At 42.7% G+C, this 16,064-nt stretch overlaps 1 protein-coding gene across 1 annotated transcript in view; it reads right to left on the bottom strand.

The window, feature by feature from the left end:
* KCTD5 (potassium channel tetramerization domain containing 5) overlaps positions 1-16,064 on the bottom strand; it is a 35,555-nt gene that overhangs the window by 17,465 nt on the left and 2,026 nt on the right. The window contains exons 2-4 of the mRNA XM_014072128.2: positions 11,858-11,966; positions 11,197-11,288; positions 10,843-10,938 (exon numbers count right to left, since the gene is read on the bottom strand). Coding sequence (XP_013927603.1) covers positions 10,843-10,938; positions 11,197-11,288; positions 11,858-11,966 — 297 coding nt within the window. The remainder of the gene's footprint in view (positions 1-10,842; positions 10,939-11,196; positions 11,289-11,857; positions 11,967-16,064) is intronic.

Genomic DNA, 16,064 nt, shown 5'->3' with positions numbered 1-16,064 from the left:
CCTGGGCACTAGTTTGTGTTGGGGCCTGCCTTGATTTAGAGGGTCCGGACCTACGGGCCTCCTTCTGTCTGATGCCCTTGGCTATGCCCTGGGAGATGGCTATTGTGATTACTTCCCTCATCTCTGCAGACAGAGCAGGTCCCTTGTCCTCCCTGGGCCGAGATCTAGTTGGAGCGAGCCTGTTCCTGCCCCCACCCGAACTGGTTCCCTCCTCCGCCAGGAGAATGCCCTAGAATGGTTCAAGTTCCTCCCTGAGGGATGAGCTGGGTGATTTGGGGTAACCCCAAGAGGCATCAGGAGAAGACTCCCTTGATTCCTCTTCCACTATTGAGGGAGACCTATTTCCCCCAAGGGGAACTAGGTTTCCTTTCCTCCATCTGACCCGAGGGCGAGCCTGGCGGTGGTGTCGCATGGTCAGGGGATTTATTTTGTCTTTGGGTTTGCGGGGCTTTGGCCTCCGCAGGCCTGTGCCTTCGGGAGCCCTCCCTGGGCTTTTCAATGCTCCCTGAGGGTCCCGGGGAGGCCTTCTTGGTGGTGCCTTTCCCTCCCTTTCCCCGCTTTGGGTGGAGGGTCTAGCCTACTGAGTTTGGAGAAGAGCCCTGCCTGCGCCGCCTGCACCTCCGAACCTCCGTCAGCCATGCTGTCCCGTAGACCTGGTGTAACAACTGCTGGAGCAGAGGGATGGATCCTTCAGTAGGCAAGCACCGGGCGCAAGCCAGCCGGCTACAGCGCGCCCGCAGATCAGAGCTGGAGGAGATGGTCTCCCGCAGGACAGATCCCTTCCTTCGGCTGCCCTCGGGGTCTCCGAGTGGTGGGGAATGGAAGGCAGGCCTAGCCAGCAACCCGGACAAGGCCCAACGCTTCCTGGCGGCGATCTGCGGCTGAGGGGCTAAAGCGCTGCTTGTGATTCCTCTTGGCTCCAAACGGCGCTCACTTTGGCTTTTCTGCTGTGAGGTGTTATAAAATGGTGGCCATCGTGCGTGCAGCCTGTAGCCGCCGAGGCGACGGTTAGTTAAGAAGGCAGAAAGCGTGTGAAAATCCAAAATGGCCACCGCTGTTGCCGGGCAAAAAGGAGCACCGCTGAAGTCGCCGGAGCTCTTGGGTGCACCGTGCGACCTTCGTAACACAGTGGTTGGGGAAGATTTTCGGTCAGGAAGCCTCCCGCCGCCGCCCCCTTGCTCGCCAGCAAGCGCCGGACAAGTAACTCACGCATTCAACCTCCGCTTGCGACCGGCTGGTGACAGCGGCCCGGCAGCCCTCTCAGCAATCAATTTTTTAGTTAAGTCGGAAATCTTCTTCTTCTCAGAGGTAGGTAATTTAGGGAAATTCACCTAAACTAAAGTAGGGGAGCCAAATCTATCTGTTCTAGGATTGAGGAGCTCCCCAGAAACAGTCCTAATGGGCGGACTGAGTTTTTAAACTGATTTCAATGAGACAAAGGGAGGCGTGGTCAAGAAAAACTCACTCAGTCCTAGGGCAGATAGACTGTGTTAACCCATGCTTGAACTCTCCAAGCAGCGCACAGGAAAAAGAACATGTTTGCCAAAGCTGAACCAAGTGAACAGGAAAGAATTGAGAAAGGTACTAAAAAAGGTCAACGAGGCTGTGCGAACCATTCAAACCACTACATTAGCTGAAACAAACCAGCTGATGTATGCAGCAGCCTTCATAACCACCAAAGAATTGGGTTTGAAAATACAAAAGAACCAAAGAGGCAAGAAGAGGAAGCCTAAATGGAAAATTGGGTTTTAGGATTTTAGGATTTTATTGAAAATTTATATGCCGCCCTTTTCCCTGAGGGGACTCAGGGCGGCTTACAACAGTGAAGGGAAGGGAGTGCAAGACAGGACTTAAAAAGAAAAAAAAAAAAAAAAAAGAAAAATCGTGATTAAAAGAAAATTGATCATAAAAACACAACATTCACTCAACATTCGGGCGGGGTGAGAGTAATCCTATCCCCAGGCCTGACGGGATAGCCAGTTCTTAAGGGCTGTGCGGAAGGCCTGGACTGTGGTGAGGGTACGGATCTCCACGGGGAGGTTGTTCCATAATGTCGGAGCAGCAACTGAGAAGGCTCTCCTCCGCGTAGTCGCCAGTCGGCACTGACTGGCGGATGGAATTCGGAGGAGGCCTACTCTGTGCGATCTGATGGGACGCAGGGAGGTAATTGGCAGGAGGCGGTCTCTCAAATAGTCAGATCCACTACCATGGAGCGCTTTATAGGTGGTAAGTAAGACCTTGAAGTGCACCTGACGATCAACAGGTAGCCAGCGCAGCTCACGGAGGATTGGTGTTATATGGGCGAACCGTGGTGCGCCCATAATCACTCGCGCGGCCGCGTTCTGGACTAGCTGAAGTCGCCGGATGCTCTTCAAGGGCAGCCCCATGTAGAGCACATTGCAGTATTCCAGCCTAGAGATCACAAGGGCTCGAGTGACTGTTGTGAGAGCCTCCCGGTTCAGGTAGGGCCGCAACTGGCGCACCAGGCGAACCTGGGCAAATGCCCCCCTGGTCACAGCCGACAAGTGGTGGTCAAAACTCAGCTGTGGATCCAGGAGGACTCCCAAGTTGCGGACCCTGTCCGAGGGGAATAAATTTTGCCCCCCCAGCCTGATTGGTGGAATGTTAGCCAAATTTTTGGGAGGAAAACACAACAGCCACTCGGTCTTTTCCGGGTTGAGTACCAGTTTGTTAGCTCTCATCCAGTCTTTAACAGCCTCAAGGCCCCGGTTCATCACGTCCACCGCTTCATTGAGTTGGCACGGGGCGGACAGATACAACTGAGTATCGTCCGCATACTGGTGGTATTTTATCCCGTGCCTTCGAATGATCTCGCCCAGCGGTTTCATGTATATGTTAAATAGCAGGGGGGACAGAACCGAACCCTGCGGCACCCCATAGGTTAGGGGCCTCGGGGACGATCTCTCCCTCCCCACCAACACCGACTGCGACCTGTCCGAGAGGTAGGAGGAGAACCACTGTAAAACAGTGCCGCCCACCCCCACCTCCCGCAGTCGTCGCAGAAGGATACCATGGTCGATGGTATCGAAAGCCGCTGAGAGGTCGAGGAGAACCAGGATGGACGCATAGCCTCCATCTCTGGCTCTCCAGAGATCATCGGTCAATGCGACCAAAGCGGTTTCAGTGCTGTAACCGGGCCTGAAGCCCGGGTTGGAATTGAAGATCAAAACAGAAAGGATGCTGCAAAAATTCAAGAGGAACAAAGGACCAGTTGCTGATTGACAAGCTAATCCTAAAGAATTCAAAGAAAAGACGAACCAACCTGTTCATGGCTTGGATAGACTATAAGAAAGTGTTTGATTCAGTTCCCCATAGCTGGGTCAAGAAATGCCTGAAAATCTTGGGCATCAGCAGCAACATACAAAAATTCATGGAAACTTCAATGAACCTCTGGAAAACGAAGCTTATAGCTAATGAAGAAGAATTGGGTGAAGTTGAAATTAAACGAGGCATTTTCCAGGGCGATTCCCTTTCACCCCTACGTTTTATACTTTCAATGCTACCACTGACAATCATTTTGAAGATGAACTGTGGATATGAACTTGCAAAGAAAGGACTGAAAATTTCACACTTGGTCTACATGGATGATTTGAAGCTGTTTGGTAAAACAAAAGCTAAACTGAATTTATTAATTGAAAGCACAAATGAATTTAGCCAAGACATTGGTATGCAGTTTGAAATTGATAAATGTGCAACAATGGCAACCAAAGCAGGCAAGGTCATAGAAGATGATGGAATAGAACTTGAGAATGAAGAAATGATAAAGGCAGTAAAACCAAAAGAAGGCTACAAGTACTTGGGGATTTTAGAGGCCTCTGACGTAATGCATAATAAAGTTAAAGAATTAACTTCAGCCAAGTACATTCGATGAATTTGCAAGATATTAAAGTCCAAATTGAATGGAGGAAACATCATAAAAGCCATAAACACCTGGGCTATACCTGTGATTCGATACTCTGCAGGAATAATTGACTGGACCCAGATGGAGTTGGACAATTTGGACAGAAAAACAAGGAAGCTTATGACAATGAATCATGCTTTGCACCCTAAAAGTGATGTTGACTGATTATATCTACCAACAGCAGAGGGTGGTCGAGGACTCCTACAAGTAAAACAGACTGTGGAAGAAGAAAAACACAGCTTGAATGATTACATCCAGAAAAGTGAAGAACCAATGATTAAGGAGGTAAATAAAGGAGGCCTTTTAAAGACAACTAAGTCAAAAGCTGAATATAAGAAAGAAGTAATTGAGAAGCGAACTGAAAATTGGAAAAGCAAAGCTATGCATAGCCAATACTTGAAAAGTATTGAAGGCAAAGCTGACCAAAAGCTAATTTGGAACTGGTTAAGATCAGGAGTACTGAAAAAAGAAACAGAAGGCTTTATTTTGGCAGCTCAAGAACAAGCCTTAGCCACAAACTACATGAAGGCAAAAATTCAACATGTTACCACCAACAGCAAATGTCGCCTCTGTAATGAGAAAGATGAGACAGTCGACCACTTGATCAGTGGGTGCAGCAAAATTTCACAGACTATCTACAACGCCATGACCGTGTTGCTAAGATCATTCACTGGAAATTGTGTCAAAAGTTTGGATTTGAGTACAGCAAAAACCACTGGGACCATTAGGTTGAGAAGGTTTTAGAGAATGAGAAAATCAAGATCTTGTGGGACTTCGGAATTCAGACTGACAGGCACTTGGCCCACAACACACCTTACATAACAATAGTTGAAAAGAAAAAAGGATGGTTCATTGACATTGCAATATCTGGAGATGCACAAATTGAAGATAAACAGTAAGAAAAAAAATCACAAAGTACCGGGACTTGCAAATTGAAGTTGAGCGACTGTGCAAAAAGAAATCGTCTGTTGTTCCGATTGTAATTGGAGCCCTTGGAGCAATACCTAAAGGGCTCCCTCGCTATTTGGAAATTTTAAATTTATCAGACTTGAACATTCTGATTCTACAAAAAACAACCCTACTGGAACAGCTTATATCCTCCGACATTACCTTAACAGTTCCTAGGTCCTTGGTTAGGACTCGAGCTGTTGAGCTACCAACCAGCCCCAAAGGCTGAGAATCTCACCAAAGGTTAACATAATAATAATAATAATAATAATAATAATAATAACAACAACAACAACAACAACAACAACAACAACTCCGCTGTTGCCGGTCCCAAGCCCGGATGAGAAAGGAGGAGGGTTGGGGTCAGGTTGGCATCTGGTCCCGTAAAAAAAACAACCTGCCAACCCATACAATATGGTGAAAAAAACAAATAAGAATTCCATACCGCATCGGTCGTCGCGTGGGTTAACAAGGGCCGCGGTGGATGTTGGGGTCCCTGGACATCCGTCGACAAGTGGGCTACAAGTGGACCAGCCAACAAAACGACAAAAATATAGTGCAGATGAAAACCGTGCCATAATGGCCTGTTACCACAACTCAGAGCCAGAAAAAAGAGGCTATTTAAAGCGAATGTATGAATTATGGAAACAACAATATCCAGATTCAAATGTTAGTGAACAACGACTAGCAGACCAAAGGCGATTTATTATACGGAATAAAGTGTTTAGTAAGTTGAACATGAGGAAATTCAGGCAAATTGCAAAACCCAAAAAACAATATCACAAGCGGAAATAACTGATATTCAAGACACAACTAAAGACACTATAGTAGAACTCCCAGAAGAAGCTCTCGGGGAGGAAATAACATCACCACCACTAGAACCAGTTATCACTGAACCAACTGATGAACTAACTCAAAAACAAAAAGAATTGAAGGATAAGATCATGGAGCATTTTCTGCTTAATGAGGAAAGGCAACGTTTACCATCACTAAAAATTGTGCCTAAGAAAATTTTGGCCCCTATCATGAAAATGGTTAATGCAGTGTTTTCAACAATTGAACCGGAATCCATCTTGGAAACAAACCAGTTAATGTACAGCGCAGCTGTAATAGTCACTAATGAACTAGGCATTAAAATTAAAGTACCTAGTCACACAACAGAAAAAGCATCAAAGTGGAAAATCCGTTTAGAACAAAAAATAAAAAAATTAAGAGCAGATGCTAGTAACTTAAAGAACATGCATGAGCAACGGCTTAAAAACAACAAAATCATAGATCGGCTAATCAGAAGATATAGATTGGATACAAGAAACATCAATGAAGATGATTAAAGATATGAGGCACGAATCATCCAATATAAACAAAATCAGCAATTTCGATCAGACCAACGGCGTTTTTATCAAAGTCTTAATGTGAATGGTGACACCAAAAGTGAAAAACCAGAAAAACAGGCCACAGTTGGAAAATGCAAAGGACTACAACAAGGAAGCAAAGTGGATACATGAGTTTGAGAACAGCATTGGCAACAAACAAATGCAAGTATTAGAAATAACAACTGAGATGGTCAAAAATCGAGTTAAAAAGGTAAAGAATTGGACATCACCTGGAAAGGACCAATTACATGGTTTCTGGCTCAAATATCTGACCAGTTTACATGCAATATTGGCCAGGCAACTGAATGAAATTTTACAAAGGGCCAAATTGATGAATGGTTGACAACTGGAAAAACATACTTGATTCAGAAAGATGCAACTAAAGGAACAACACCTGAAAACTACAGACCAATAGCATGCTTGCCAACAACCTTCAAATTACTCACAGGCATTATTGCAGATAACATGATGGATTATTTGGAAACAAACAACATCTTGCCAGTAGAGCAAAAAGGTAACAAAAGAAGGAGCAGGGGCACAAAAGATCAACTTCTAATTGATAAAATGATATTAGAAAATTGTAAGAACAGAAAAACGAACTTGAATATGGTCTGGATTGATTACAAAAAGGCATTTGACTCACTGCCACATAGTTGGATCATAAAATGCTTAGAAACAACTGGCATTAGCAAAAATATTACATCCTTTACTGAAAAGGCAATGAAACAATGGAGAACTGAGTTGGCAGTAGGAAATGAGAGCTACGGAATGGTTAATATCAAGCGAGGAATTTTCCAGGGTGATTCACTTTCACCTCTTCTCTTCATCATCGCAATGATCCCACTATCAGTAATCTTAAAAAAAATGAAATTAGGTTACCAAACAGCCAAAAAAGCTGAAAAAATTTCGCATTTACTATATATGGATGATTTGAAACTCTATGGAAAGTCAGAAATAGAAATCCAATCATTGACAAATACAGTCCGAGTATTCAGTACCGATATTTCAATGCAGTTTGGCATGGAAAAATGCGCCACTGTATCCATAAAAAGGGGCAAAATCACTGCATCTGAGGGAATTGAAATGCCCAATGGCCAACTAATTAAATGCAAAGAAAATGAAGCCTACAAATACTTAGGCATTCTGCAGTTGGATAACATCAAGCATGGAGAAGTAAAAACTATTGTCAGACGAGAGTACACCAACAGAGTTAGGAAAATTTTGAAATCTAAATTGAATGGTGGAAATACAATCAAGGCCATAAATACCTGGGCAATACCAGTTATAAGATACACAGCTGGCATAGTTAACTGGACACAAACTGATTTGGACCTTTTGGACCGAAAAACCAGGAAACTAATGACAATGCACTACAGTTTACATCCACGTGGTGATACTGATAGACTATATCTGCCCCGAAAATCAGGTGGCAGAGGATTATTACAAGTGAAGCAAACAGTTGAAGAAGAAAAACATGCACTGGCTGATTATTTAAAAGAAAGTCAAGAACATCTATTAATCGAAGTAAAGAACAAAAATCTACTGAAGGCCCAACAGACAAAACAAGAATACAGAAAAGATGTGATAAAATCAAGAATGGAGAGTTGGCAGAACAAAGCACTGCATGGTCAATTTCTGGAAAAAATAAAAGATAAAGTGGACAGGGAACAAACTTGGTTATGGTTAAAAACAGGTACATTAAAGAAAGAAACAGAGTCACTAATCCTGGCTGCGCAAGAACAAGCTATCCGCACAAATGCCATTAAGGCCAAAATCGAAAAATCCTCTGATGATGCCAAATGCAGACTTTGCAAAGAAGCTGACGAAACTGTTGATCACATACTCAGCTGCTGTAAAAAAATCGCGCAGACTGATTATAAATTGCGGCACAATTCAGTAGCACAAATGATCCATTGGAATTTGTGCAAAAATTATAATATTAAAACAGCAACAAACTGGTGGGAACATCAGCCTGAAAAAGTCACCGAAAATCAGATGGTCAAGATCTTGTGGGATTTCCGTATACAAACCGACAAAATACTGGCGCATAATACACCAGACATCACACTGGTTGAGAAAAATAAGGTCACAATCATAGACATCGCAATACCAGGTGATAGCAGGGTCGCCGAGAAGGAACATGAAAAAATCGCAAGATACCAGGACTTAAAAATCGAAATTCAACGACTATGGCACAAACCAGCAGTGGTAATTCCAGTGGTAATTGGCACACTGGGTGCTATTCCAAAAGCACTGGAATTACATTTAAAACAGTTAAAAATTGACAAAATCACCATCAGTCAAATGCAAAAAGCCGCACTGCTTGGATCTGCACGCATATTACGAAAATACGTTACGACGTCCTAGGCCCCTGGGTGGGGCCCGACCAGTACCAATGCCAAATCCGGCGAAACAACTGGCCGCTGTGATACAATTGTACAATAATAATAATAATAATACATTCCAGCCAAGAAATCTTCCCAAAGATTTCTTCACACAGGTGCCCTACATAGGGGCTAAAGGCATTCTTATACCATGAGAAAGATTTTGGAGGAAATTAGCCACCTTGACTGATCTTAAGACTGCTTTCTTAAATAGATAATATCACTGCATTAAAATACTGTTAAGGTGAGTTAAGATAAATTATAAAGGAGATCTAACTGAACCTATTCCTATCCAAAATGGCGTGAAACAAGATTGTCCCTTATTTGTATATTAAAGACCTTTTGGTTAGAGCCAAAAAAACCTGCTTTGCAGTTATTAAGTATGCATGTCAACAAGTAATAACCGTGCTGGTAATACCAGCAGCCATCCAATGACTGCATGCTGTATGGTTCTGATCCCACTTTCCTGTATTCTGCCTTTTTTTAGTTGTTTTTATTGTTATTATTTTTTATGTGCTTGATAGAACTGTGACCTATAGTCATGTTTTTCATTCGTTCAACTGCAGTGCTAACCTGAATACCAGCTGTGGGGAGGAAGAGCATGGAGGGCTCTTCTTTCCCATTTATGCCTGGAAGTTTCCTTGAATGGCAATGTTGGACCCCGAAGGCCCTAAAATGAAAGTATTGCTGAGAGAATCAATAACAAAAATGATGATCGGGGAAAGGCAATAATGCAAGGACGGAGCAAGTAGAATGGACTCACTTGAGAGTTCAACCCCGGTTCTTTCTCTTTAGGAAGAAAGTTTTTTTATTTCTTTTGGCCTGATTTTTTCAGTTCAAATTAGTTAATAGTAACTTAATTAGTTTTATCAGGTTTACTTTAAAACAGTAAAAAATCATAGAGTGTTCTTTGAGGAACATTGGATATAAACTGATGAATGATGAAGACACTAATTCAATCACACTTGTTTGCAGTAACTAATCTCTAAAAATGAGGGACTATCAAAAGAAACCAGAAAAAAGAAGCTGAGGTGGTCAAATCTTCCAAATCACTGAGTGGTTACTAAAAAAAGAAAAAAAAAGAAAACACAGAGATCCAGCTAGAATCCAGTACATGTTACAAGTCAGGAAAGCGACCACTGGTTTCAAGAGATCACCAGAATTATAAAGGAAAACAGGAGACGGCTTTAAACTGTTTTGAAAAAGAACACTGTTCAGAAATGAACCATAAACTCACAGAAAAGGAAGAGGAAACAAAAAGATTACCCCCACCCCACCGGAGCAGCAATATTACATTCAAAGATAAAGTTTTCTTAAGAGGCACCATAAACAGGAGGCTCTCAACCATGTACAAAAATAAGGGGAGGCATGCACAGAAAGGGGGGGGGGGGCTCCTTCCAAAAACGAAGCATAGGCAAAGGGAGCTAGAGAAGAGCCAGAGGTCATCCCCCACTTCATGGATTGTCTTGGTGGGCCTAGTTAAGGCACCTCTACCTGTCCCCACCTCCCTCTCAAGACAGGAATGAAAGTGTTGGCCTTCCCATTAAAGGGAGACTGAAAGTGCAGGTGTGAACTCTCCACTATTGAAGCACACTAAAGTAGCTGACACATTAATTTCAGATTATTACTTATTAATTTGGCATTACTTAATAACACAGATATTATTTATGATGGGATATTGCTATTACTAATATGTATTTGCTATTGATAATATCGTAGTACAGGTAATCCTCAACTTACAACCAAAATGGAGCCCAAAATTTATGTGGTTAAGGAAGACAGTTGTTGAGTGAGTTTTGCTCCATTTTATGACCTTTCCTGTCACATCTGTTAAAGAAATCACTGCAGTTGTTAAGTTAGTAACACGTCTATTAAGGCAATCTGACTCCCTCATTGACTTTCTTGTCAGAAGAAGGGATCAAAAGGGATCACATGATCCCAGGACATTGAAATCATCATAAATATGAGTCAGTTGCCAAACGCCAGTTTGTCACATGACCTTGCGGATGCTGCAGCAGTCATTAGTGTGAAAAAGTCATAAATCACTTTTTCCAGCACCTATGAACAGTCACTAAACTGCTGTAAGTCGAGGACTATCTGTACAATATTATAATACCTTATATACCAATGCAATAAAACTCCCTCCCTCCCTCTCTCTTTCTCTCAACTGTACCTGTCTCTGCAAAGGGAAGGAAACAAAATCTTATTACATTACCTGTTCAAATTTCCAGCCATCAGACATGGTGGAGACCATCTGGGTCAACTCCTCTTCCTGGCACTGTAGCACTCTGTAAACATGCTTGACTGGCACCTGTGGCAGAGAAGGCTGCTGCTGGGACCAATGCAGGAAAAGGAACTTTCCTAAATCCCCCTCTCCCCCCAGGTCACGGGTACAGCTCCCCACTTGGTGGGACTGGCCTCACAGGCTGTCCAAGCAGCATCAGCAAGAGAGAAGAAATGCTGCTGGAGCTGGGGAAGGCTACGTTGCACTTCCAGGTGGGAAATCTCACATACTGAAACAGCCCCAAACCAAAAACACCCCTTACTTAGAAATCAAAGAGGGTCCCACCTGTGAGATTTTACTGTCTCTTTCTCTTATTTTGTCCTTCACCAGTTTAATTAAGGATGTGATGTTGTAGAATTCAGCTTCTTCAAGCACACCTTGAAAAGGAAACCAAGTTACAAAAGATAAAACTTAATTCTGGTAGCAATCAATGTTTGTTGCTGCCATCCCTAAGAGGCAGTGTGGGCCCAGGCCATAAACTGCTCCCTGTACTACCTCTCTTCCCACTTTCAAGAGTGGCTGGGGAACACATGGATGACAGAGTCCAAATAGATGGAAAAGGGCAACACTGCGTGCCACCACATTCCTTTCCGTTTCTTCAAATATATTGTAATTAGAAATATTCCAGCTGAAGGAAGGGGACTTTGAAGCATATTTGGAAGTCTGGCTAGCCTTGCAAAATGAGATTTGGGTCTGCTTGTATAAATCTCGTTCTTCTTTATTCCTACTTTTTATTGTTTGGAAGAACTGTTATTTTACAAGAATTAAATGCCAGGACCAGTTTATTTTTCAAAATTTCAAGCCCAGGAAATTAAAAAAGAGGCCCCTAAGAGTTGAGGTGCCAAGACCAGCCAGCTTGTGCAAATAATCATGCAACTGCTTTTCAAATGACTAATTTTTGGAGCCAATGAATTTCAGGAGAGTTTTCCTGAATTGCAAAACGTACCTTCCTCTGCCAGATCTTTATTAATAACCAGTTTCCCATGTCGGAGATAGTTCAGTACCGGTCCAAAATAGGATGGATCTCGGTCTATTAAATAGGCACCTGTTTCATCCTAATTAAAAGAAATAAATTTTATTTATTTGGTACACATCCTAGTTTTCCAGCAATAAGTTCTGTAAGCAGCTTTTAAAGTTTTAACAATAAATCAAATATTATTTAGATCACTGTGGTCTTCGTGGGGAGGTCATGTTTATTTGTTTGACAATGAATTAGGCCTAAATTAATCAAACGGTTCCACAACCAATGCTCTGATAAACCTAATGAGACTAAATGCTATTTTTCTCTCCTGTTTATTGTGTTATGTGCTACAGGTATAAGCCTCTTTCTTCTGGGAGGGCAGCATGTCAGGTCCCCTTCTGGGATGCTGCCATTCCAATGGAGTAAGGGGGAGGCTATTGGGGTTGCATTCTCTGCGTGCTTTCATTTTTGCTGTAAACACGTGGGAATTAGGGAGGAGGACTATCTTGAGGACAGAGTCTTTTGAACCTTGAGCCTGTCTTCTAAGGAGTTAGCAATACTCCCCAACTTTGGGTTGCCAGAAAACTTGACCAGCTCTTCTTCTATCTCCTCATAATAATTCATTAAAAAGTTGAAGAGCACTGGGGATAAGACAGACCCTGAGATCCCCCACTGACGATATTCCTGATGACGAATACCACCAGGAACATAAACTCTAATACACACCTTTTGTTGGTGACACAAAGGTATATAGTAAGAGTTGATGTTGTGAAGGCAAACAAAATTCTGTGATATATCACTAGAAGGATCATCAGCAGGCCCTAATCCCACTGTATAGAGCTTTAGCCAGACCTATGACTAAACTGGAATACAGTGTCGGGTTCTGGAGACCCCACTTAAAAAAAGATATAAGATTGAGCAAGTCCAGAGATGGATAACAAGCTCCAAGACACAATCAGGAGAGATTGGAAGAACTGAATGTGTACAGTCCGGAGAACAGAGACATATGATTGAAACCTTGAAATATATGAAAGGTGTGAACAAGGTTCTAGAAGGTTCTAGTATTTTCAACATTAAGCAAAAAATCAAGAACCTAGGGGCATAATCTCAAACTGAAAGGAGGGTTAGGGTTAGTTCAAACATAATATTAGAAAGTATGACTTCACAAAAAAAGTAGAGGAAGCTTGTGACTTCCAGCAGATGTAGTGCATCAATCGTCAATAATTGAGTTTAAATATGCTTGGGATAAACACATGCCCATCATCTGACAAAAATAATACAATACAATAGCAGAGTTGGAAGGGACCTTGGAGGTCTTCTAGTCCAACCCCCTGCCTAGGCAGGAAACCCTATACCATTTCAGACAAATGGCTATCCAACATCTTCTTAAAGACTTCCAATGTTGGGGCATTCACAACTTCTGGAGGCAAACTGTTCCACTGATTAATTGTTCTAACTGTCAGGAAATTTCTCCTCAGTTCTAAGTTGCTTCTCTCCTTGATTAGTTTCCACCCATTGCTTCTTGTTCTACCCTCAGGTGCCTTGGAAAATAGTTTGATTCCCTCTTCTTTATGGCAACTCCTGAGATGCTGGAACACTGCTATCATGTCTCCCCTAATCCTTTTCATTAAACTAGACATACCAAGTTCCTGCAACCATTCTTCATGTTTTAGTCTCCAGTCCCCTAATCATCTTTGTTGCTCTTCTCTGCACTCTTTCTAGAGTCTCCACATCTTTTCTACATCATGGCCAGGTTAAGAGCCGAGGTGGCGCAGTGGTTAAATGCAGCACTGCAGGCTACTTCAGCTGACTGTTATCTGCAGTTCGGCTGTTCAAATCTCACCGGCTCAAGGTTGACTCAGCCTTCCATCCTTCCGAGGTGGGTAAAATGAGGACCCGGATTGTTGTTGGGGGCGATATGCTGACTCTGTAAACCGCTTAGAGAGGGCTGAAAGCCCTATGAAGCGGTATATAAGTCTAACTGCTATTGCTATTGCTATGGCGACCAAAACTGAATGCAGTATTCCAAGTGTGGCCTTTCCAAGGCCTTATAAAGTGGTATTAACACTTCACGAGATCTTGATTCTATCCCTCTGTTTATGCAGCCTAGAACTGTGTTGGATTTTTGGCAGCTGCTGCACACGGCTGGCTCCTATTTAAATGGTTGTCCACTAGGACGCCAAGATCCCTCTCACAGTTACTACTATTGAGCAAGGTACAATACAATACAATAAAAATAAATTAAAATTAAAATAATAATAAAAAATAATGCATTAAAACAGTGGTGTCAAACTCATTTCATTGAGAGCCACATCAGGGTTGTCTGACCTCAGTGGGCCATGATGGGCGTGGCCAGCTCAACATCACTCATGTTGGGGGCGCCTGTGGTGGCCTGAGCATTTTGCCAGTGAAAACAGGCTCCCAAACTCTGTTTTTGGTTGCAACGGCCTCCTGCAACCCTCTGCCAGTGAAAACAGAACTTGGGAGGGCCATGGGCGTCCCCCTTGAGCTCTGTTTTCACTGACAGAGACACCGTAGGCCAGTCCTTCGCTGTTTCCAGGTTGCCCCGCGGGCCAAATCTGAGCACCCCGCAGGATGGATCTAGCCCCTGGGTCTTGAGTTTGACACCCCTGCATTAAAAAACAAAACAAAAAAGGGGTAGACTTGAGGGACCACAAGATCTGTTTCTGCCGTCAGTCTTCTATGTTCCTAAGATAAAGAAGCCAAGGACCACGTGTTATAACAACGTTATAATATTTTATAACGTTCCATTTAGTTCAGAAGGAAAAGCAGGTAAAGGAGATAGGAGGGGGGGACGTAACAGAAAGACACAGGACAGTCCTAGAAGCAGTCTGTGATCTTTCCCTGCAACTGAGAACATCCAGATATGAGTACTTAAGAGACAGGCATGAGGCAGTTTAAGATCTGATATACCATTAATAAATGAGAAAAACCATCCTTCCTCAATAATGAAGTGAGATATGTTCTCTCAAAGCAGTACTTCTCATGTTACTAATTTTTCTGCACTGCTAACCATTCTTAGTAAAATCAGGAAACGCGTAAGAGCTTTTGCCTCCTTATTAAATGAATAGAGCAGGCTCTGGCAGGATTCCATTTTTCACAGAAAATCTAAGGTTCACCACTTATACTAAAAAGATTAGCTGGAAGTGGATAATCTCCAAGCAAAGCCAATACCTCAATTTTGATAAACCAAAGCAGCTACCTTTTCTCAGCTTCCTCTGGCATTCCAATGATATCTAAGAAGGGTTCGAAGGAGTCAAATTCCAGAGACCCTGGCAGTCTTTTGTATGTTCATAATATATTTACTGCTTTGTTACAGTTTTCCAACTGAGATATTCTATTATCTGTCATCTCTAATTGGGAATTTATACAGACAGTCATATAAATTGAACAATTATTTTATTTATGCAAACATATATGCATGCACACAATAATTCCAGAGAGTCTGGACTTTTTACAATTACTATCAATCAATAGCAGAATGCAGATAGTCCAGCAAAAACAAAAACAAATGCTAAATCCTCCAATCAATAGCAATAGCAATAGCAGTTAGACTTATATACCGCTTCATAGGGCTTTCAGCCCTCTCTAAGCGGTTTACAGAGTCAGCATATTGCTCCCAACAACAATCCGTCCTCATTTTACCCACCTCGGAAGGATGGAAGGCTGAGTCAACCCTGAGCCGGTGAGATTTGAACAGCCGAACTGCAGATAACAGTCAGCTGAAGTAGCCTGCAGTGCTGCATTTAACCACTGCGCCACCTTGGCTCTTCACCATTAGGCCAAACACCAAGCAGAATAGAGGCTTTTCCATTTCTAGCAAAAGGTTAGTAGCAGGAAGGATGTTCTGCAGAGTAGGTGAGGCTCAGAAGGATTACCTCTGGTTCCATACGTTCTCCAGCCCAACATAGGGAAGGAGGGAGCTCACCCTCAAAAGAAAGGAGCATACTGAATAGGTGTGTAGTGCAGACAGACCATGAATACTACTATCTAGAGCAGTGTTTTTCAACCTTTTTTGTGCAAAGGCACACTTTTTTTTCATGAAAAAAATCACGAGGCACACCACCATTAGAAAATGTTAAAATTTTTTAACTCTGTGCCTATATTGACTATATATAAAGTAATTCTCTGTTTTTCCCACGGCACACCTTATACTATGTCACGGCACACT

This window comes from Thamnophis sirtalis, unplaced genomic scaffold (assembly GCF_051295495.1).
Source record: "Thamnophis sirtalis isolate CommonGarterSnake01/CBP01778 unplaced genomic scaffold, rThaSir2_p1.2 scaffold_14, whole genome shotgun sequence".
Taxonomy (NCBI): Eukaryota; Metazoa; Chordata; class Lepidosauria; order Squamata; family Natricidae; genus Thamnophis; species Thamnophis sirtalis.
Note: the sequence above shows the minus strand (reverse complement) of the source record. Positions and strands in the feature narration are given on the sequence as shown.